At 37.3% G+C, this 24,951-nt stretch overlaps 1 protein-coding gene across 1 annotated transcript in view; it reads right to left on the bottom strand.

The window, feature by feature from the left end:
• Positions 1–24,951, bottom strand: part of LOC124717180 — a 128,657-nt gene that overhangs the window by 45,167 nt on the left and 58,539 nt on the right. The window contains exon 5 of the mRNA XM_047243957.1: positions 18,264–18,313. Within this exon, the coding sequence (XP_047099913.1) occupies positions 18,264–18,313 (50 nt within the window). The remainder of the gene's footprint in view (positions 1–18,263; positions 18,314–24,951) is intronic.

Consider the following 24,951-nt stretch of genomic DNA (forward strand, 5'->3'; position numbering starts at 1 on the left):
CAGTTTTGCTATATACATATTTATCCCCTCCTTGGTTAACTGCAACATGTATATAAAACATAGGGATTTATTCTTGACACCAAAACCTATAAAATCTTCATATGAACATGGGTCCAAAAACCTTTCACTAGGGAGCTATGAAAGTATTTTGTTATTCATGGCTCAAGATTGATACATTTACCCAACACATTTACATTTACAGATATTGCTCGAAATGCCCATCTCTTGCTTTCATGCTTCCTTTGAGCCTCTATTCCATACTTCATGGAAAACACCTGCTGTCTTTGTTATTTGGTCGAATCTATTTTGGATGCACTCCCTCAGGACATGTTGAATATGCTAATGGTTCTTAATACCTGCAGAGCAAAAAAATCCACTGAATTTGAACCTGGCAATTGGTTGGCAATGCAATAGGTTCCCTGTGACCAATGCACCTCTTTCGAAACTGTTTACTGAGATACTGGCAAAGTATACATTTAAAGTGAGGTTGAGCGTCATCAAATACAAACAACATTCATTGGATGACATCTAGAGGTTTATCATTACGTGAATTAAGCAACTCATGTCTGAGAAAATGGAGATATATTTGTGCTGTAAGGCATTGCTGAAAGAAGTAGTGAACAAAGAATCAGTCAAGAATGATCCCACCCAACATGTCAATGTCCATCTTGTCACATTTCAAGAGGGTTTTCATACACCCAGATGTAGTTCTTATGACAACTGAAAAACCCATCACTTGGAAAGCTAGCCCCATCAGTGAATAATCTATGTGCCAAGAGCTGAAGAAACACCACACACTGCCCTATTACGTGTAGACAGAAAGTTCTTAGCTGAAAGACTGACTCATTTAAACCTTGAATCCCTTGAAGAGCATATGGGTATAAAAGATTTTCATGCAGAATGCTCCAACTGTCACAGAATTAATGCCTTCTCTTCTCGCAACTCTCCCCATACTTGTTGATGGAGTTTTATCCACAGTATGAAGAATTTGTTCTTCAAGCTCCGGCATTCACATAGCACTCGGTCTCCCACCATTTGCAATTCTCTTTTCAAATGAGACTGCCTCTCGCAAATCTTGGTAGAGTAGTATTAATGTTCTTGTGAGAGATAACTGCCTCTCATGGTAACAATGAGCTCAAATTTAATGTACTGCCTCCATATTCCCATCTGCTAGGCTGTACACACAATGTGTATCCAACATTACAAACACTGAATACAACATTGTGATGGAAAGAACTTTAAAATAGAACAAACTACATACAGACAAAATACACAGATACCATGAACAACTGTAAACATGAATATGAGCGAAAATGCACATGTAAAGCTAATTAGACTATTGGGTGTCAATACTTGGAATTCCTTGCATATCTTCCTATCAAAAGATTTTTTGGTCCATAATCATATGCGTATACTGAGTGTTTTGATGTCAAGAATAAATCCCTAAAGATTTTGACGCGCTTTTATACACTTCACATTCTTCTACACATCTGCAACATTATGAACTGATGTCTTGCAAAGACAAAGGAGTGGTGGGGGTGGTGGGAGGTATGGAGTTTGACAGCAAGAGCCGCTGGGCCAGAAATGGCTTGCAGCCAAGAAAGTGAGCAGCTACAAGAAACAGCTTGCCACTAGGGTCATGTCTCACCTTGTGGATGGGGAAGCAACCATTGGGGGCAATGTAAATGAAGATAAAGGGACTTCAAAAGCAGGCACTGTGTGCCAATTCCAATATGGCTACAGTTATTTCAGTAAAATTATGTTCCACAGCCTATCATCATGAGACCATAAACCTCACCATGGATATTGTGAAGCTGAGAATTCACAGAATGAAATAGTTCATAACTGTATAGCAGTTAATACAAATTGTTACATTTCTTTACAGTTAAGAATTTTACTATAGAAAAAGTGAAACTGAAATTCCACATACACTTTTAAATCACAATAACATATATGAGAGATGAGATGAAAGATGGAAATCTCGTCTATCACCATAATAAAACCACACTTTAATTATTTTAGCCATATCAAAAATTACAGCTGATTTAATTACAGTATGACTACCACAATGTGCCACTACTCAGTCTCCCAGGGTGCATGAATTAACCTGATATATTTCCCATGATGGTTTCTCAGTTATTCAAATGGTGATGTACTATTTCCGATTTATTCATGATTTTATTAAAGCTCTCCATAATATGAAAGCACAAATTTATAGATGGTGGAGAAAGCTGGCCACCTTTGTGTACTAGATTAACATACTTTGTTTGTGTTAAGAAAAACATGTATGAACATGATTTACATTTTAATTAATGTTTAATGTTATGCTGAACTTTCAATATCTGGAGAGCTCACAAAATGACTGTCAACGTGAGGCAACTATTTTAATTTAATCTGTATGCACCACATCAGACCAAATATTTCGTGACTCAATTAATGAACAAGCGAGAAAAATTAAAATGGTGGTTTAAATGGTTCAGATAGTCTATTTAGTTTCCCCCAATTGAGTGCAATCCACAGAACATTCATAACATATGTGAGACTGTTAGAAAAGTCTTTCTTTGGGATGTTGTTCAACTTGCACTTCACACTGCTCTGAAAGTTGGCTATGTCATCAGTGTTGATCCTCCTTGTGAATTTCGGTATTTAGTTGTTTTGTGATACATTTGCATAGATAACACCGACCGTCACCACCTGTGATGATTCTATCCGGAAAACTCTTGTCTGCATGTTGCATTTCAATCAAGTCACGGCAAGTCTCCACATATCAGTCACCACATGGTAATACTCTGCATCTGACACGGCAGTACCTGAAAGTTCACTGGTGAATTCGGTTATGTTGGTCAGTGTGGTTTCGTTGAACTTCTCCACAAAATGCAGATATTCATGTGGATGTATTTGTTTCTTCATTATGGGCTGAAATTTAGCTTTATTGGGAATGGAGCCTGAGTGAGATGTAAATCCCCATGACACACTATGTGAGGCTAGAAAACATATTTCTCTGTGCTGTCTAGCAGGATACTAAACTGATCATGGTACAAACTGAAATGAGTCAAGTGCTCCACAAGGAAGTGAACATTGTACCCACTTAAATTATTGATGAAAACAGGTATGTGTCACGGGAAATGGTAATTCAAGCTGCATGAATTGTGGGCAGTACCATGTTATTTGCCTGTTACATTGCAATGACCCCTTCACAGTGTTCCAGCTTTATTACCTAATGGCTGCCCACAAGTATAGCAATCAACAGTATATGTGTATTGTAGCAATCAACTGTATACTTGTACTATGATCTACTGTTTTGCAAGGTTTTCAAGCTCAGAGACCAACCACATTGCAAGATCATCCTCAATGTATGACAGAAAATCATTACAATTCTAATCAGATGCACATACAGTTTAATACGCTGCCACAAGATGTAAATGTTATTTTTGGAGCAGTGGGGTCACCCTCAAAGCCTGCCACAGTAGCGAGAATGCACTCGAAGTCAGCATATACAACAAAGGGTACTTTCTCCTTGTAGAGAGAATCCTTAAACTTGAGGAATTTATATGCCTCACTGGGTATTTCTACAAGTATCAGGTCGTGTGTAGAGCAATCTGCCAGATTCTCTATTTGCTTGCTTGTAATAAACCAGTTCAGGATCCTACAGCAAAAATGCCATTCATGACTGAGTTTACTGAACTGAGGGCAAAGAAAGTAGGCCACTGATGATAAAGTTTTCTTGGGTTATCAGCTGAGTCAAGGAATCATTCTGCAAAAATTTGTCGGAAGTTTGCCACAGATATGACATGCTGACTCAGCTGATAATGCGAGAAAACTTCATCATCATGACTTCCAAGAAAGCTTGCATTCCAATATAAGGCAGTACATGTTTTTTGATCCAGAAGTAGTGCTGCTCCTGATCCTTGGGGATGTTATGCACACTGACCAGCGATTTTGATGAAGTAAAGATTCAAACACTTAAAAATAACATCACCATCATGTGACTTACATTGCTACAAGACATGTACAATGATAGATACATTGTAATTCGGCATCTTAAATTTATAGATATCCTGAGGGCTTATGGGTCATTCAATACCATCATGTTTATAATACCTAAAAATATCCACTTGGCATTTACTGGTATGCTCAGAATTTTGTTTAATTTTTCCCTCACAAGCCATAAGTGACTACAGACTATACAAAACATGAAATTCCATCATAGTTTTGGACATTAATAACGCCTTTTTACCAGCTCCAGCTGTACCCTTGGGAGAGGAATGTGGGAAGTTCCCACATGCATTGAATCAAACACATGCACGTGAGCATCCATGTACAGGACCTTACTAAGAGCTTCCTGGGATCTCTTTCTTGGCATTCAGAGAGTAGGGCCAATGATAGCTTTAGCGTAAAGTGCTCAAACTTCCCAGCAACTGTGTTGCCCTGCAATAACACTCCGTTATCACCCTGCTTATGTATAATGGTGTTTTCAGGGACAAGAGTCATCTCACAACATAACTTAGTGATACACCTAACGGCGGGATAGTGCGGCTTGTTCACAGTCTTGGAGAGTTCAATTTACCAGGCAATTGAGGCGGCTGATGCAGCAGAAATCAGCAAATGGTGAGTGCACAGCATTTGTAAGGTACTTCCTACTTTCAGAGAAGAGCGCATTATACTTTATTTCCAGTTTTGTTATTTCACATACATGAAGTGAATGTATCAGTAGTGCAGTATGAATGGAGTAAGAAACGAGCAGTAGGGTCCCACACTGGCTTGCAGAGACAGGTGGCCATCTGATGCTCTCAGAGCCACCAGCGGGATGAGATGCCAATGCAGAAATTACTCGTGACGTCAGCAAAGTGATACATACAGAAAGTACATTTGTTCTAGCGTGAATCAAGTAACTGTTATTTGTAAATATTAGTAGAACTTATCCAAGTTACCCAGGACCGGTACTTTTATCCTACTATACTCCCAATTTTAGGTCAAAATTCACGTATTTTCATTTAAAAAACATCTATTTTATATTAAATTACTTGGAATATTAATAAAAATAATTTGTTATTATCATGTTCACTTATTATAAATTCATTATTTTGTAAATCAAAGGTGAATGTAAGAAAATAAATAAAATGAATTATGGTGAACGTAAGAAATCTATTCCTTACCTAATTACTTACAGTTCTACCACATTCACAAGTAACTTTAATTTTCAGATAATATTTTTCAAATTCTTTAAAAAAGCAACAATATCCATCTATTCGATATTTATCTTTATAAAATTCATGAACATTCTTTTTCTCTAGACAGTCACCACACTGTTTTAGCTGTTTGCTGCTGTCCATTTAAAGGATATAAAATTTAATAGTAAAAAATAAAATTTTAAAAAAGTTTTCACAGGGTGAATTCGAGATCATGAAATTCATTATTTCTATTTTTAAGTTTCTTCATTACTTAATATTTCAGTTTCATTTGTTCTTTTTCAGTTACTTGTAAATCTAAATCAATAATCAAATTATCATATCTATCATGTAAAATAATCTCAAACTCATTATTAAGCTCCATAGAATTTTTTCCATATCTAATATTTAAATATTCTTATCCAGTAATATTGTGTAACACATTTACCCCTAACTCACTGAATTTTTAAATCTCTTTTGAGACATTTGTGTTGCTGAGCATCTTGATTAGTCTCCATTTATATAGAAAAATTCTTATTAGAATTTTTATTATTTGTAATGTCTGTATGGAAATGTATCTATTTTATTTTCCAAAACATATCTTTTGTCATACTGAGAACTGAACACTTTCTTGTTTATTTCAACTGTGTATATTTCATGTTTTTCACTTTGAATCATATTAATTTTCCTGTACTGTTCCCTATTGTTAAACAAACAATCATTATAATCTTCTAAGCTTATTCTAAGTTTAACAATACATTTTTTAACTCCTTTACATTTTTTCTCTATTTTATTACCAACTTTATAACCATACATTTTTGCTCTCAATCCACAAAATTCTTCCATTATTTTCTCCATTGCATTCATCTTTCATTTTTCCTAAATCTTTCTTGTTTACTTGTGGAATACCATACATATTATTTTCAGGATACTCACTAGTATCAAATGTCTCAGTCATCATTTTCATGTCTTCATAGAAATCTTCAGTTTTTATATTGCAGATATAACTGTCTGTATCTGGGTTAATACAATTCAATATTTTCTCCATCTTTTGGTTTCATTCTTCTGTAGTGAAAATCATACACAAGTTCTTTAGATAACTCAGTTATACTCATTCCATTTTTGTTTTATTCATATGAATAGCAAAAAGATTTTCATTAAATATAGTTCTTCCTTTAAAGTTTGGTTTAGCTATAATTTTATCACACTTATCTCCATCTGATACTAATTTTATATCAACTCTGTTTCTAATATTTTCCACTGTCTTACCAAACACTGAATTATTCAACAATTTATAGAAACATTTTTGAAAATCATTTTTGGCTTTTGTTCTCATTTCTGTATTTAAATCTATATACTACTTTAACCAATCTGATTATTTAAATTTTAAAACTCTATGTATTTTTGTTAATTTCATCCGTAATGCTACATATTGTTTAAGATTTCTATAGCGAACTACATATTTTTTTTTTTATGATTCAGAGTTTTCAAAGACTTGCTTACTTTAGTTCCTGGTACAATTTCATTTTCTGAGGCTAATGATAAATATTTATGTAGATCATGTAATTCTTTTGGATATTCTAAATCTACTTCAAAAATACATCCAATTTTAGCAGTATTTTATATTTCACTTATCCTACTCAGTTTCTGGCTAATCTTTATCTTACCCGGTCTCTTGATGGCTACTGAATGTATTACAGACTTCTCTTATTTTGGTCTGCCTAATTGACTTTGGAAAATGTTAATTTCTCTGACCATCAGAACTTAGCACAGGAAGCCCTTTGTTTTTTTGTATATCACCAAATTGTTTAAGATGCTAGTTGCTCCCTACAGCGATTCAAAATTAAAAAATATCTGACAGCACAGTGCCTCGAGCTAGACAATGTCCAGATCCAATCTTGCATCATTCCAGCTAGCATAGTCATGATGACAGCATTACCAGACAATTCCTATGGCACTGGAAAGTCTTAACAGCGATTTGTGAGTGAGGGACTGATTGGTCCTGCTAAATTTCCTTGGCTTTTCCTTAATATTCTGAATAATTCCCACTTAAGATATTGTACTTTTCAAAATTCTTTGATTCCAAAATGGACATTTCGTGCACAAGATACTGCTACTTTCATCTTTCACATTGTGAGCTATCTACATCAGCTACGATTATGGCAATGAAAGTGTGTTCACTACAGCAATGCCTTGTCCGTGTAACTGTAAAGTGCTCCCTTTCTAAAACAGTGGCAGCTTTCGAAATTATTCTTTTTTTTGCGGCAAAAGCTTTGTCTTATCACTTCCTTTTGCTACCACATTAACTGACCCGCTAACTGTCACAACCAAAGTCATGAATGCTAACACTCCTCACATTGTCTCCTGGCAACCTCATCTATGTCGCAGGAACCTCTTTAGATCACCAACAAAACAGGAGAAAATCTCTTGAACAGATTCGAAGCAACCGTTAGTGACACGAATCTGTGTTTTGTTCATCATCTCAATCTCAGGAAGATGGGACAAATCACAGAATCTATGAACAAGCTTGCAAGTATGTGTTACGTACCGTAGATCTAGAGATGAAAAACATATGAAAGTGCACAAATGCACATTGAGCTGTTTTGTTTCTACTTCCGTAGTCACATGTTCAATTTTTCCTGTGAATCCACAATTTGATTTATTACTATGTGGCATCTACGTTTTAGTCTATTATCCATAACATCTCTACATTTTGGCAGTATTCGCAATATTCCAGTTGTGCAGCACACTAGATTGGAACTAGATACAGTCCATCTGAGGTCAACAGTGCATAGTAGCTTACTATTTACTGACATTTTTGACAAGGTTGTTTTGCACACATTTTTAGTTTTGTTAAAATATGCTTTTGCCACAAGCCGAACTGGATAAGACTGCAACTCATTTGTATGTTTTAGTGGTGTAACCTTATATCGGTTGGAAGTTGTCCCTTATATCGATGTCTCGAAGTGCAGCTCCACTGAAGGCTGGCTGAAGTAGGCTGTGGATAGCAGTGAGGACATTGTGGGCAATCCATGAAGACCTTCATATTGCTAGTACAGATGAGAGTTGGCAATATTGCTGATGATGTTTGGCACCTCATGACTGTTCACTCATTTTCGGGATCCGTGCAAAGCGATTATGCCAAATCCTCATAACAGTCTGTTTTCATACTGATGAAGTAATCTGAATAATCATCGCATACATATGAGATCGACATTGTAAGTTCAATTTTTCTACCCTAGGAAGGTAATTCCACACTTAAATTTCTCCTGGTTTTGTATTTAATGTTGTGAACTGTCTGCACTGATTATCATCAGAGCAATGGCAGATAGCTAAACCAGTGTCATGTTTGCTCCATGGCATCATTCTCATCCCATGATGCTATGCAAGGGTAGTTGCTGGTTCAGATCTCACTGGATTACCAATGTGTATCGCTTTATTTCTCTTCTCTGGAAACAGCCACAAGAGAATTCAGTAACTAAATTTTACAAAAACCTTTGTTTTGTGCCAGCTGAACATCAGCCTAGTTTTAGTTTTAATTCTGAACATTCTTTTGTAATGAAAAATCTTCATTCATTGTCAGTTTGTTACTGATACTATTATTATTGTCATCTGTTCGCTCGCCAGAGCTTTCCTATTCCTATTTTGTACCAATGTGCTTGACTAGTTAGTGTGAAAGAATGGAATATTGCATGTTCTGCCATCATAGAGTGCGTGACTTTAGGAAGTATCAGGGGAGAATGCTGCATAAAAACCAAACAAACTCTTGCCTCACCTCAGAGCCTGTATACAAGCACGACAAACATTTTGCCACTTCACCGACTTATGCTACATAATCCTAATGTAAGATGAGACAGTGAGACAGAAAATTAAAATTCTGGGCTCTTGGAATCCAATATTTCACATAAGTTACAACTGTTTTTATCTTCAACGTTACACTATGAGGATCAGCAACCAATACTACGATCAGATACACATACTCCCACTGAGAGGAGAAGGGTATCACCCGAGCCTCCTCCATTCATTTCCTATGGAAGAAGGCAGAGTGATAGTGGGTAGAGCTCGAAATCTCTACAGAACAGCAGCCTAAGATGTTGGAGACAGCAATGCAGTCTACAATGACATCATCTGCTAGTCAGCCTGGAAATTGAGGAATGGACCTTGGACTCAAAGAGCCACAGAAGGAGTGCGTAGGCCCACATGACGGAAGAGGGAGTCGAACTGTTAAAAGAACTAGTAAATGAAATCCAGCAAACTTTTTTACGGTCCTGAAGAATGCGACGACACTGTGCATGCAACTGTTTACAACGAATAGTCCACAATTGTAGGACGAAGATTAAAAACGTGGGGAGCATGTCTCCGCATGCAAATTGCATTGTGGCATGCCTTAGACCACACAGGGTCTGGGGCACGGCACGGTAAAGATGAAGTGCAAGGAATGGAACATTCTGTGGTTGTAAGAATAATGTTTAAAAGGTATTCTACCTGGTCATCACAACTGGGGAAATCCTGTTTGGTGAAGATGGCCAGGGAGGAGTACAGCCTCCATTCAGCCTTAGAAAGCTGCCAATTGGGTTTACACATAGGTGCGGTAGGAGTCAGCAACTGGATAGCACACAGGAAATGGTTGCTTGAGTACATGTCAGAGACAAAAGACTACTTGAGACAACGAGCAAGCTGGGCAGTGCAGAATGACAGGTGCAAATGGAAACATGTTTGCATGGAGTCTGAAAGAAACACGGGTGCTCCAGCATTAAGGCAGATGAGGTTTAACTGATTGAGACAGTCAGCCAAGAGGACATTTTTTGGACAGGTTCTGGAAGAGCCGCAGAGGGGATGGTGTGCATTAAAGTCACTGAGCAGCAGGAAGGGGTGAAGGAGTTGACCAATTAGCTGGAGGAAGTCCTCCTTTGTGACACCGAATCATGGACAGATGCAGACAGTACAAAGAGAGAAGGTGGAGCAAGGAAGGAAAATGTGGACTGCAACAGCTTGCAGCAGCCAGGTGTTCAGCGAGATGGTTTGACTATGAAAGTCATCTCAGACAAGAAGCATGACTCCCCCATGAGATGAAATGCCATCCTCAGGGGGAAGGTCAAAGCAAACTGTAAGAAAATGTGAGAGGACAAATCAGTCACAAGGACACAATTTTGTAACATGCAGGTAGAAAACAAGGGTACACTGCAATTCAAGGAGTAGCCGCAATTCCTCTTTGTTCTACATCCACATCTACATCTACATGATTACTCTGATACTCACAATTAAGTGCCTCGCAGTGTGTTCAATGAACCACCGTCAAGCTGTCTCTGTATCGTTCCACTCTCAAATGGCATGCGGGAAAAACGAGCACTTAAATTTTTCTGTGCAAGCCCTGATATCTCTTATTTTATCGTGATGATTATTTCTCTCTATGTAGGTGAGTGCCAACATAATGTTTTCACAATTTGGGGAGAAAACGCCTTGGTTTTAATGATTGCCACTCCAATTCACGTATCATGTCTGTGGTACCATCTTCCCTATTTCGTGACAATACAAAACGCGTCACCCTTCCCTAAACTTTTTCATCATCCCTCAGTCCCAGCTGATGTGGATCTCACGCCGCACAGCAATACTCCAGAATAGGGTGGACAAATGTAGTGTAAGTAGTCTCTTTAGTAGATCATTGCAACTTTAAGTATTCTGCCAATGAATCACAGTCTTTGATATGCTCTACCCATAGCATTATCTATGTGATTGTTCCAATTTAGGTTATTTGTAATTGTAATCCTTAAGTATTTAGTTGAATTTACAGCTTTCAGATTTGTGTGACATGTCGCTTAATCGAATTTGGCTGATTTCTTTTAGTACTCATGTGAATAACTTCACACTTTTCTTTATTCAGGGTCAATTTCCACTTTTCACACCACACAGATATTTTATCTAAATCATTTTGCAATTTTTTTTTGGTCATCTGGTGACTTTACAAGACGGTAAATGACAGCATCATCTGCAAATAATGTAAGAGGGCTACTCAGATTGTCTCCTGTGTTGTTAATATAGATCAGGAACAACAGAGGGCCTACAACACTTCCTTGGGAAATGCCGGATACTACGTCTGTTTTACTTGACGACTTTCCGCCTATTACTACAAACTGTGACCTTTCTGACACAGCTGAGGCGACATTCCATAGGCACACAGTTTGGTTACAAGGTGCTGGTGAGGAACTATGTCAAAAGCCTTCTGAAAATCTAAAAAAATGGAATCAATTTGACATCCCCTGTCGATAGCACTCATTATTTCATGAATATAAAGAGCTACTTGTGTTTCACAAGAACAATGCTTCCTGAATCCATGCTGACTATGTATCAATAAATCGTTTTCTTCGAGCTAATTCATAATGTTTGAACACAGTACATGTTCCAAAACCCTGCTGCAAATAGATGTTAGCGATATGGGCCTGCAATTCAGCAGTCGCTCTTATTTCCCTGGTTCAGTATTGGTGTGACTTCAGCAATTTTCCAGTCTTTAGGTATGGAACTTTCTGTGGCGAGCAGTTTTATACAATTGCTAAATATGGACCTATTGCATCAGCATACTCTGAAAGGAACCTGATTGGCATACAATCTGGACCAGTAGCCTTACCTTTATTAAGTAATTTAAGCTGCTTTGCTACACTGACGATATCTACTTCTATGTTCCTCATCTTGGTAGTTGTTCTTCATTGGAATTCGGGAATATTTACTGTGTCTTCTTTGGTGAAGGAGTTTCAGAAAACCATGTTAATAACTGTGCTCTAGTGTCACTATCATCAGTGAATTCACCACTGTTATCGTGCAGTGAAGGTATTGATTGCGCCTTGCCACTTGTGTGTTTTATATATGACTGGAATCTCTTTGGGTTTTCTGCCAGATTCTGAGGCAGAGTTTTGTTGTGGAAATTATTAAAAGCCTCTCGCATTGAAGCACACGCTATATTTCAAACTTCTGCAAAACTTTGCCAATCTTGGGGATTTTGCATTGTTTTAAATTTGGCATGCTTTTTTTTGTTGCTTCTGCAACAGCAATCTGACCCGTTCTGTGAACCATGGGGGATCAGTACCATCACTTATTAATTTATGTGGTATATATCTCTCAATTGCCATTGATACTATCTCTTTGATATCATTGCGCATCTTTTCTATGCTTATGTGATCAGATCGGAAGGAGTGGAGACTGTCTCTTAAAAAGTTTCCTGACTTGGTAGAGCACAAGTGTCCTGTTCGTCTCAAGTTGCTACCTCAATATGCTACCTCAAATTGGCCTACATAATCTACGCAAGCTACAGCGCATGCGCGTTGAGTGAGTTTTTCAACATTCTCGCACTCTCTTCACACAAACCATTTGTTATTGAGAACAAAATGAATAGGACCTTTTTTTTATAGGAAATTTAAAACAGTTTAATTTTGTACTGCAACACGTTTTCACTGGAGGGTGTGGTATTCGAGTTATTCAAGAAAAACATACAAGAGTGATATTAAATGTGTTCTATCTCAGAAACCATTTGGAATAGGGCATACGTTCACACAAAGTATTTTGTTCAGAATCACTAATATTATCACCCCTCAATGCATGTACCTTTCCTCCTGACTCACCCTATATTTGCTCAGCAAGGGTGAGAGGATACAAATTTCTGAATATCTCAGCAGTTAGCATCAAATGTTTGGTGATGAGGACGAAGATGTGAAGAACAAATGGAAAAAACTCAAAGGCATCATTCATTATGTCCTAGACAAGTATGTTCTGAGTAAGGTTTTAAGGGATGGGAAAGATCCAGCATGGGTTTTAATAGCCGTGTTAAAAATGTGCTATGTAAACAAAGAGCATTTCATTTCAGATTCAAGAGGAGTAAAAACCTAGCTGACAAACAAAAGTTGAATGAAGCAAAAATGAGCCTAAGGAAAGCAATGAGAGAAGCGTTGAATGATTTTGAAAGTAAGATGTTGTCAACTGACCTGAGTAAAAACCCTACGAGATTTTGGTCATATGTGAAATCAGTAAGTGGGTCAAAATCGTCTATTGATTCTCTCAGTGACCACACTGGCACCAAAACGGAAGGTAACACAAATGAGGCCAATATACTGGATTCAGCCTTCTGAAGTTGTTTCAGTGTGGAAGATCGTAACACTGTCCCTCCTTTCAATCATTGTACGAACGTTGAAATGGCAGATGGCAGATATTGAGATAACCAATTGCAGAATTGAAAACAGCGACAATTGCTTAGTAGTGGAATGGTGCCAGGACCAGATGAGATACGTATAAGATTCTATAAAGATTGTGTGAAAGAACTTGCTCCCCTTCTAACGGTAATTTATTGTAGATCGCTTGAGCAAGGAAAGGTACCTAATGATTGGAAACAAGTGCAGGACATATTGTTTTTAATAAATGCCGTACGGCAAATCCACCCAATGATACATCTATATTGTTGATGTCAATCTGTTGTAGAATTATGGAACATGTTTTATGCTCAATAATTATGACGTTTTTGGAAAATGAACATCTTCTGTACAAAACTCAACATGGATTCCACAAACTGAGATCCTGCGAAACTCAGCTTGCTCTGTTCCTCCATGAGATCCATAGCGCAGTAGACAATGACGCTCAGGCTGATACCGTGTTCCTTGATTTCAGTAAGGCATTCGAAACCGTCCCACATTGCCGTTTAATGAAAAAATACAAGTTTACGGAGTATCAGAGCAGACGTTTGATTGAATTCAAGACTTTCTTGCAGATAGAACTTAACACGGCGCTCTTAATGGAACAAAATCGACAGATATAAAGGTAATATCTGGAGTACCACAGGGAAGTGCAAAAGGACCATTGCTGTTTACCAAATATATAAATGATCTAGTAGAAAGTGTCGGTTGCTTTTTAAGGCTATTCGGAAATGACACAATTGTCTATAGCAAAGTAGCAACGCCACAAGATAATAAGAATTTTCAGAACGACCTGCAGAGAATTGATGAATTGTGCAGGCTCCGGCAGTTGATCCTGAACATAAATAAATATAACATATTGCGCACACATAGGAAAGACTCCACTACTGTGTAGCTAAACTATTGATGACAAACAGCTGGAGACAGCGTCTGCCATAAAATATCCATGCGTAACTATCCAGAGCGATCTTAAGTGGAATGACCACATAAAACAGATAGTGGGAAAAACAGAGACCAGGCTCAGATTCATCAGAAGAATCTTAAGGAAATGCAACTCATCCACGAAAAAAAGTGGCTTATAAGGCACTTGTTTGCCCGATTCTTTAATATTGTTCATCTATCCGTGATTCCTATCAGATTGGACTGGTAGAGGAGATAAAGAAGATCAAATGAAGAGAGGTGCGTTTCATCACAGGATTGTTTAGCTGGCGAGAGAGCTAAACAAACTCCACTGGCAAATGTTAAAAGAGAGGCATTGTGCATCAAGGAGAAATTTACTATAGAAATTTCGGGACAGCACTTTTCCGGAAGGGTCAGACAACAAATTACATTACTTCCCTCCCCCCCCCCCACTCCCCCCTCCCCCCCCCCCCACTCCCCCCTCCCCCACATACATCTCGCATATTGACCAGAAGGAGAAAATTCAAGAAATTAGAGCGAATACAGAGGCTTACCAGCAATCATTCTTCACATGCAGTATTCGCGAGTGGAACGAGGTTGGAGGGATTAGATAGTGGTACCAAAGTACCGTCCCGCACACATCATTACGTGGCTTGTGGAGCATGATGTAGATATAGATGTAGATAGGAGATGGAGAATGAAGAAAGAACAGAAGAGGGACTGTTCTGATGTCAGGCTACTGAAAATTCAAAACACATTCCCAGAAATACCCCAGATGTGTTCCCTACATGAGGGGAGAAAAAGAACAGCATGTGGACAGACATGCAGCACAGAAGGGAAAAGATACTGCAAAAGGCTGGGCCCCCATGGTAGCCAAGCAAGAGCTCACCAAAGAGTGCTGAGCCCTGGGGGGTTCAGGTATTTGGGTCATTGTACTCGGCTACACACAAATTTTCTTACTTACTGTATATAACTTATTATTCTGAACCATGGCCCATATCACAATGCTTCATGTGCTGTTGCTGTGTTTAACATCTGCTACTGCAAGTTGAGCTACTGGTTAACATCCGTCCCCACTGTAATGTTACACATTCAGACACACTATTCATCTGTCTAGGGTTGGCACTGAGGAGATGTGAGTAAGCTTATTTGGGTGAGTGCAAGTCAGCAGTGTGAGGAGGCCACTCAGCTGCTCCAGGTGAGCTCAGGTAAAAAGGCAGTCAGTGAGTGCTCAGACATGGAAAATTTGGACAGTGATTGCTCGTATTGCCGGAGTGCAGGAGATGTACCAGTAATGGTGGTGTTATAAATATGGCTACTTACAACTCACAGAAATTCAATAATAAATCACAGTTCCATAGTCAGGCACATCTGAATACATATGCAGTCTCAGAAAAGTGAAGCACATCCAATGAAACAATAACAGATTTTAAAACCTACAAAAGTGAGTAATTTATAGTTACCAAATATCTACCCAATGAAACTCAAAACTAACCACTTTAAAATGATTTGTGTGATTTCAATAGTGTCTCAGATCGTAGCATAGCATTTTAGCTATCAACCCTGAAAGCTTAACATCTGTATCTATTTTATTTATTTATGTATTATGTTTTTATATCTTTTTCATTATGAAAACATCTGTCAGAACATTGTCTTCTGCACAATAACACAGCAATTGAATGTTGCATGAATGGCAAATGTTTTGCCATATTTGTGTAGTTATTTAATAAGTATTTTACTACTTTTGCCAGTAACTTAATTTAAATGTTGATGATAGTTGATACTAAAAACCACTGTAACTTAAAAGTGATCACTTGCATGTATTCACTGACACCATAATTGAGAAGAGTGCTAGAAGATGCTTCTGTCAAGATGGCCTAAGGAATTGTTTAATTGATATTTTATTGTCATTTAATGTGAACACACATGTGCAAGAATGCTGGCTTGTTCATTTATGAATTAATTATTATTTATACTTATTTTAAATGGTCTGATTGTGGCCAAATATTTGTGACATTCTTTTTATTAAAATTGATACAATTTATTATTTTAGAGCTGAAAGTGGTCAAGTTTAGTCACTCCTACAGAACACATTATGTATTTTTGGTGAATGTGGACTTCAGCCAATGAGAATTAGCTAGTGGCGGTACAGTACTGGAATCAAGTGAAGATGGGCACTTTTTGAGTGGTGCTCTCAAGGGAGCGATTAAGGACTTTTACATCGAGATGTGGAAGAAGGCTGACCTGCCTGAGGTACCATATGATACTGTTGTGTAGTTGATAAATTCTGTGCTATAAATGTCTGCTAGACTACTTTAACTTTCAATGGGACTTTAACTTTCATAAAGTCTGAAGACACCCCAGTTCAGAACTTTGACTTTTTCTCCATGTATTATAGAATTAAAACTACACACAATATGAGTATCTATTCCTTATCTCTTGTGTGTTTATACATAAACCGTCATGCAGAATCATGAATTATTTTGAGCTAATGACTATTTCACATACTGTGATCACAAAACGAACTAAAGTTTCTTGCATTTCTTGGATGACTATTTACTTTGAGGATTCTGATACCATTCTTGTAACACAATTACCTTCATTGCATTTTAATAAGGTTATCTTTCTGACTGTTGTATAACTGGTAATGATAGGACCACTTACCGTTTATTTGAGATTAGTTACTGGGATAAACATTATTTAATGTAATTCTCTGGTGTCATCTTCATAAATTTCAGACATTAGAATAAAACCCTTTTACTAATTATTTATTATCTTTTATTTAATGTTTCTGATTATTTTATTAATTCATAATTCTAACCGATGCATTCACAATCTGACAGCAAGATCACAGGTACATGTTATTATTTGTAGCGAGTTTAGGTGCAGGGCATGACAGAAGATCTAAATGGTCACCCCTGCGAATTTATTGAGCCATTCTTTTTAAACAGAGCTATGCGTAGCCCAATTACCTAAGTATCACATTCATGATTTTATTTTTTTTTTCAAAATTTAATAGAACATTTTCATGTGACAATGTCAGCACTATAAGTGTTGCAAGTAGCAGTCATAGCTGCCTATTTCTGCACATGTCAACAGCTTGTGCTTCACAAACAATAAAGTCACTTCTAAACACTCACAGTCATGCTGGAGGATAGTTGTTTGGTCTCTTTATACCCCAAATCCACCAACCAACCATGCTGAAGGATATTATATCAAGTTATCTGATACACACATTCTACTTTTTTTTTTTTTTTTTTTTTTTTTTTTTTTTTTTTTTTTTTTTTTTTTTTTTTCACCTTTCAAATAAGTGTCATGTTTCAGAGATTAACAATTGAGGACAGCTTATAAGAGATGTGAGCACACTTGATCCCTCATGAGAAATGTCAATGTTATAAAAAGTGTATGCCAAATGATACTTTTTCATGGGTGGGCAAACATTCGTTTCTTATTATGTCGTGATGAACGTGTTCGTCAATGAGTGTCCACTGTTTGCCAGGTGGACAGGAATTATGTGAGCTACCCATATCAAGACATGACATTTGCATACTGCAAAACTCTATTCATCAGGCAAGGTGATTAGAGGATATTGACTTAGTGCAGTCCAAGTTTACTTATGTTTTCTCTTGTCTCAACAGATGAACAATTTTATCAAAGCTTAGTGTGAGCTACTTTAAAGTGTGCCTTCTCCCCAACTTTGCGGAAAAGAAATATTAATTATATTGAAGCTGGAAAAAGTTGCCTTATCATAAATTTTGTACAACTGGGGTACAAACGGAAAGAAAAATAAATGTAGACATTACTCAATTGCAGGAATGCTTGCTGTTGGTTGAATAGGAGCCTATGGCTGAGTGTGTTGCAGCAGAACAGCACATGGAAATCACAGATACTGATCAACAGCATTCATCAAATCGTGTGCATATGTGCGTAATGCCATATTTTCAGCTGTGCTGTTTATAATGTTAAGCTGCAAACACAGTACACAAAATCAAAAATTTACGATACAAAAAAAACTGTACAATACCTTTCTGCTGCACTGTGATTATTTGTCAACTTAGCTTCATCCTTGAGCTCCTGAAAGAAGGATGAAGAACATCTGTAATAATAATAAATAATAATAATAACAATAATAATAACAATAATCACAACAACACCTGTGTGGAGTTGCCATTCTGCCATCAGGCACCTCCCCAGATAGAAGATGGAGAAATACTGATCAGGTATGGAGAGTATCAGAGAAAAAAAAAATATCTTGGGTGGACCAAAACTGCCATCCATAGATCACTTCTCTATCACATGTTGGTGTCCGTGTTCAGCAGGACCTGCACCATGTTATAGATGCAGCTGAGTAGTCGACTTTGGAGCCCACAACCTAAGAAGTTATTTCAATATCATCACAGCAAAGTGTTCCTAAAGCATGCTGACAATGTCTCCGACAGATGTAACTGCTGCAGGTGATAAGTAACAAGGTAAAACTATCAATAAAACAAGTCACACATCTGTGTGTTTTGGTTTTGGGGAGCCACAAACAACATGCAAGGACGATTTAGATCACTGTTGTAAATACAATCACAAAATTAAAACCCAAAATACGCTAATGGCTTGGAACATTAAGAGCTGACTGTACAAAGCAGTTGATTCTAGACAAGCACAAAAAATGAACTTTGATCTAGCTTGCCTTGGAAACCTGCATCGCATAAACATTACTCTGTGATTGCTTCACTGCAAACCAGGATCAACAAGTAACTAGCAACATTTTGCAAACTGAATCAAGTTCAGTTGCAGTCATTATGTAAAAATCTAGTGAAACTACAAAAGAACAGATTGTTTAACTCGAGTACAAGCTGAAGGTAAATATAAAATAAAGTGCTGTTAACACTCCCACACTGATGATGTTAGAAATGATTTTTTTGGATTTATAAAGTTATGTCCAAGAGAATACTGGTGATGTAGATAATGACTACAGTTAAGTGCTCTAATAACAATTCTTGATGGAAAATATGACTGGGAAATTCGAACTATTTGCAGCAAACAGTTAAGTTTATGGAGATCGACTACATTCAATAATGACTGAACATCTGTTACAAAAATGGCTCTAGGCTTGAACAGCAGTAACTACACAAGTCATATTAACTTTTAATCTATCGAACACGTGCTTAATCTGCTGTGGCAACTGCACATCAATTAATGAACAGAAATAGTATGAACGTGTAAGACAATTACTAATGTCATGTTTACAGGCCAATTACGGAATGAAGTTGTCTTGGAAGCTTAGTGATTACATGCTGAACTAAAGTGCCAATGGTACAGTGGATGAATATAGGTCAGACCCAGGATTCCCCCCTCCCTCCCCCCCCCCCCCACACACACACACGTGCACACACACACACACACACACACCCCTCTGACAATGCTGGTTAATCTGCAAAACAGCAAGCTGCAATGCACTGCATCATTGTACATATTAAACTGTTGGTCCCCAAATAGCTGGATATCAAATGTCTGAGAAAGACAATCATCATATCACTGTAGTTGTAAGACCAACCTTCTAGTAGGCAGCAAACAACATAAATGTGCTCTCTGTGTTAATAATTTCTTTAGCAATGAGTAACAATGGCTTTAATACCTCCTAAGTATTAAAAAGCACGTTCAGCAAATGCTGAAAGTATAACACGATGCCACAGTCATCTACAGTTTGTGTTCAGAGTGCAGCTGGATGTGCCTCCTAATGGAAAATTGTAGGTGGCCAAAAATTATCAACTGTGAAATGACATATTCTCTAGAATATTGGTTACAAAGATAACAATGACAACTCTATGTTTTGAAATCATACCACCGGATAACGAAACGTGCTTTTTCCTAGCATTAAGGGCCACTGTGATGGCCAGCACTCCATGTTCAAGAGCCTTAGTGCTGAGAATTATACAGTTTCTGCAGTATTGATGGCATCTTCAATGACCACACCTGGTGTACCATGAGCTGCTCTCAGCTATGCAAGAGAGAGCACTTTTAAACCTGCCATCAGGGCAATCTCACTATCCGTCACTTCCTCTTCTCCATTGGGTGGCACCAAGCATACTTGCCACCAGAGCTGGTGTGATCTAACTGCATGCAACACTGATTGGCCATCTTTTTAAGCAACCATGCTCAGCGTTTCACCCTGAGGTTTAGTGCATTGACAGACTTATCAACATTAGACTGCAGTGAGGACAATATGTCAACTTACCATGACACTACCAAACATTACTGTGTGTCAGAGACTTAAGTAAGTGTATCAGCATTCAAGAATATTTGTTACAATCAAGAACTTTATTCTCTCTGTATGTAGCTCAGCACCACAGAAGAACCTACAACAATTCAAGTTACATATATCTCAACTCCTAATGTACACAGTGGAAATAAACGTATTAATGAGTTATCTTCTTGTACACGTCTAACTGTGTTTGTTGGCCACCTCCTTTACCAGTACAACTGTTTCTTTTCATTTGTTTTGCAGATATCTATTTCTACATGTTTTAGCTGTGGAGAAGTTTCTTTAAGAAGCTTGAAAGGCTTCATCTACTTATTTTGCTCCATCTTCACAAAATGAAACTTTCAATAATAAATATTCTGTATCTATGATGTAAGATTAATTTCTGCAGTCAAAAAGCAATAGTCATGTCAATGGTTGATTTAGAGGTGTTGCCAAGCATCTCTCATTCAGTTGGTCTACGTCCAGAGTTACACAACATAATTTATGAGCTGCATTCATTTTCTGAATACAAAGGGGAACTCACATGCTGGGCCTCTACAGTTTCCTTCATACTTACAAGTTCTGAAGATCAGTGGCCAGACACCAGTTTACAATAGCAGTATGACACAATTCTCAAAAATATTTGAAAAAATTGACTTTGAAGATTTAAACGTGCTGTTTAGTACAAAATAGTTTCACTTAATGTAACAGAACCTGGTAGTAACTGAGTGCACAGCACCGAAATCTAGTAATTGAAAAGTTACCGGTTTCAATACCGCTTAAAGGAATTCTCTTTTTATTTTTATTTATTTATTTTTTTAAATTCAATATTTATTAGCAAATGGTAATTTTAATTAATAAATACAGGATTAATAAATAACATTTCACCATTTTTTATTGGAGATTAGTGTTTAACGTCCCGTCGACAACGAGGTCATTAGAGACGGAGTGCAAGCTCGGGTGAGGAAAGGATGGGAAGGAAATCGGCCGTGCCCTTTTAAAGGGACCATCCCGGCATTTGCCTGTAGCAATTTAGGGAAATCACGGAAAACCTAAATCAGGATGGCTGGAGACGGGATTGAACCGTCGTCCTCCCGAATGCGAGTCCAGTGTGCTAACCACTGCGCCACCTCCCTCAGTCACCATTTTTTATTACTAATGACATGAAATGCAAGTATTCACAACAAAATAAAACTCTGCACAAAAATGCAAAACATCACATTTATTACTAATCGCTGAACAATATTATTGATATACAGGATCAATCTAAAAGTTGCATACTGACTAAATGAGCTGACTGACGAGTCACAATGCAACAACTTTACAATAAAATTACAATGAAAAGACAACCCTTGGCTGCTTACAGGCATTGACATACGTCAACGGGGACAGATGAAAATGTGTGCCTCGACCAGGACTCGAACCCGGGATCTCCTGCTTACATGGCAGACGCTCTATCCATGTGAGCCACCGAGGACACAGTGCATATTGCGACTGCAGGGACTTATCTCTGGCATGCCTCCCACGACACCCACATTCTCAACATATTGTCCCGCACTTCATTCGTAGTGCCCCCGCCCATTGTACTCATTACTCGCAGAGCGTTGCCAATTCCCGTAAGAGTTCGGGCACTTTTTGTGCATCCGCACAGAAGAAGAAGATGGTCAAGTGGCCAGTGAGCCTTAACTATGTATATACTAAGATGGTATCTGTTCTTTTGGACATGTTCAAAAGAACATATACCATACCAAGCAGCTCATTAGAATGAAATTACAATGAAAAGAGAACCCTTAGCTGCTAAACAGGCATTGATATATATCCTCTGTGTCCTCCGTGGCTCAGATGGATAGAGCGTCTGCCATGTAAGCACGAGATCCAGGGTTCGAGTCTGTCGGGGCACACATTTTCATCTGTCCCCATTGACGTATGTCAACGCCTGTAAGCAGCTAAGGGTTGTCTTTTCATTGTAATTTCATTCTAATGAGCTGCTTGGTCACTGATGGTATATGTTCTTTCGGGCATCTCCTAAAGAACAGAGAGTTCAGAACAGTTGCCCAGGACCCCAGGTCACAGGAGACTTACTAGATGGGATGAGAAGGACTCTGTGCTCTTTGTGACAAGTGGGTTGTTATTGCAGTACTTCTATGGACTGGTAATGTGCACTGCAGCATTCCCAAAGACAAATGCAATGTTTGTGGCATGTACAGTACTTTGCAAAATGGAATAGTACACTTACAGTGTCTGACAATGTTTGTGGTTGCCTTATATGCTTGATAGTGTGTGTCAGAATTCTGTCTGATGTAGTTACGGGTGTATTGAACATGGTGGTCACAGCTGAGTAAACAGAACATCATCTTTACTAAACTTAAGGTACATGCGCAATGTTTGTCCTTGTTGTTCCAACATTCCAAAGCATTCACAGAACTACTTCCAAGATCATAAATTCCTACTCCAATATTGTTGTATGTTAAATCCTTCAATTTGTGCATGACCTTCTGAATACTGCTTTACATACTTTTCTTTTAACAGTAACACATTTCTCATTTCTTTATCAAATTTTCATTACTTTCTTATGACTGTAACGAAAAATAAATGTATATTATTCACAAAAATCATAATTCAGTATTTGCTTGTGTGGTAATTAATATATCCATTTGATAAAAAAATAAATTTGAAATGATTTTTTTTTTTTTTTAAAAAAAAAAGGTTGCTAAAATCAGATTCGTACCACCAACTTTGCTATTACAAGACTTTTACACTGTACTCTCAGCTACCGATGACTCTGTTACGGTTTTTGAAATGTTTTGTACTCATCAGTTCTTGTAAATCATCAAATCTTGAGCAACTTGTACTGTCTCCTTGTAAGATCAACATTGATCTCCAGAGAGTGCCATTTATACAGTAGCCTCTAAATATTCTAGCACTGATAAAAGGTAACAAACCCAAAGAACTGGCAAATATGCTCAATTCTCTACTAAGTAAAATATCATCATTACAACAAACCAGATTTACACATAAAGAAACACCAGATTCAGATAATTATAGTATGTGCAAAGACAAACCAGGAAAAACCTCACTAGGCACTACATTCATAATTAACAAATCATTAACAGATTCAGTGCTAAATTTTTTACTACCTTCAGGAAGATTTTCTCTTCTCACAGTACAGTATGGGAATAAGAGGTACACATTAATTAATGCATATGCACCAACCAATAATGACAAGCAAAAAAATAACCCAGAGAAACTACAGGAGTTCTGGGAACAATGGTACAAAGTTAAAGTGCCATGTAAAAATGTAAACATTTTATGAGTAGATTTTTTGCTCAGACTGGTTAAGAAACTGTATTTGGAAAAATTATTTGCAATGATTCTGTTTGCACATAAATGAATATAAATAGAAAAGACTCATACATCTGTGTGAAAATTTTCACATGAAAATAGCACTAACAAAATTCATAAAGTTACCTAAAAACACGATCAACCAATAACATGATAAGAGAATTTCAGGTGATCATGTTGCAACAACTGAGTGGAATTCCAAAAGGATAATGAAAGTGAAAAATAAAAAAAAAAGATTCAATAAAGAAAGCGATCATTTTTGGCAACAAAAGTAAGCAAACACTCCTATAACTAGGGTATCTACAGCTAAAATAATTATGCATAATGAAAGGAACACTGAAACAAATTAAAATATATTGATATGTTGAAATGCTGGTTAAAACTGAATGAGAGTCCAATTTGCCGCATTAGCTGTTTTATTGCAGTTGCTCAGAGACTGGTACCATGCACTTACATCCTCAGGTGTTCTTAAGATCTAATTGTACCATATTATTTAAAATGCATTAAGCAATTTAGTTGACATGGGACATTACAGTGTTCCTTTCAGTATATTCACGGTGATTCATGGAGATATTTCATTCTACAAGCAAAACTAAAGACAAAAGTTCATACAGAGATAGGTCCACAAATGTTTAGTTATGGCTAATAAGAGATTTTGCCTGAAATTCAGCAACTTCGCTAATATAAAATCATCACAAAACTGTACAAGGATAAAGTATAGCACGATTTCCATTTATTTTATTGTTATTAACCTGGTGAATCTAATAAAACATGTCCCTGGCATGTACCTGCAGTAGTTTTCCAGAATATCCAGAGAATCAAAGAAGTAATTTCGTAAAATTTTTAATTTATTAAGTACTTGGCCCAACTTGTTTTTTTAAATTCAAGACAACTGCACAAAGTTTTCAACAGATGTTGTAGAGAATTTAATTTTGGAAAAATTCCTCTGTAGTAAATTTGAAAGGTATCCCTACTTCATAAATAATCTGCAAACTACAACAGTTACTATGTGGTTTCACTTAAATACACTGTTGTTGTTATGTTCTTTCACTCAAAACTACAGAAACTCACTCGTTTCAAGGTTTTTAAATGACCGAAACAACTCACTATCGGTTACCAACAATGACATAAAAGTTCC

Source organism: Schistocerca piceifrons, chromosome 9 (assembly GCF_021461385.2).
Source record: "Schistocerca piceifrons isolate TAMUIC-IGC-003096 chromosome 9, iqSchPice1.1, whole genome shotgun sequence".
Lineage (NCBI taxonomy): Eukaryota > Metazoa > Arthropoda > Insecta > Orthoptera > Acrididae > Schistocerca > Schistocerca piceifrons.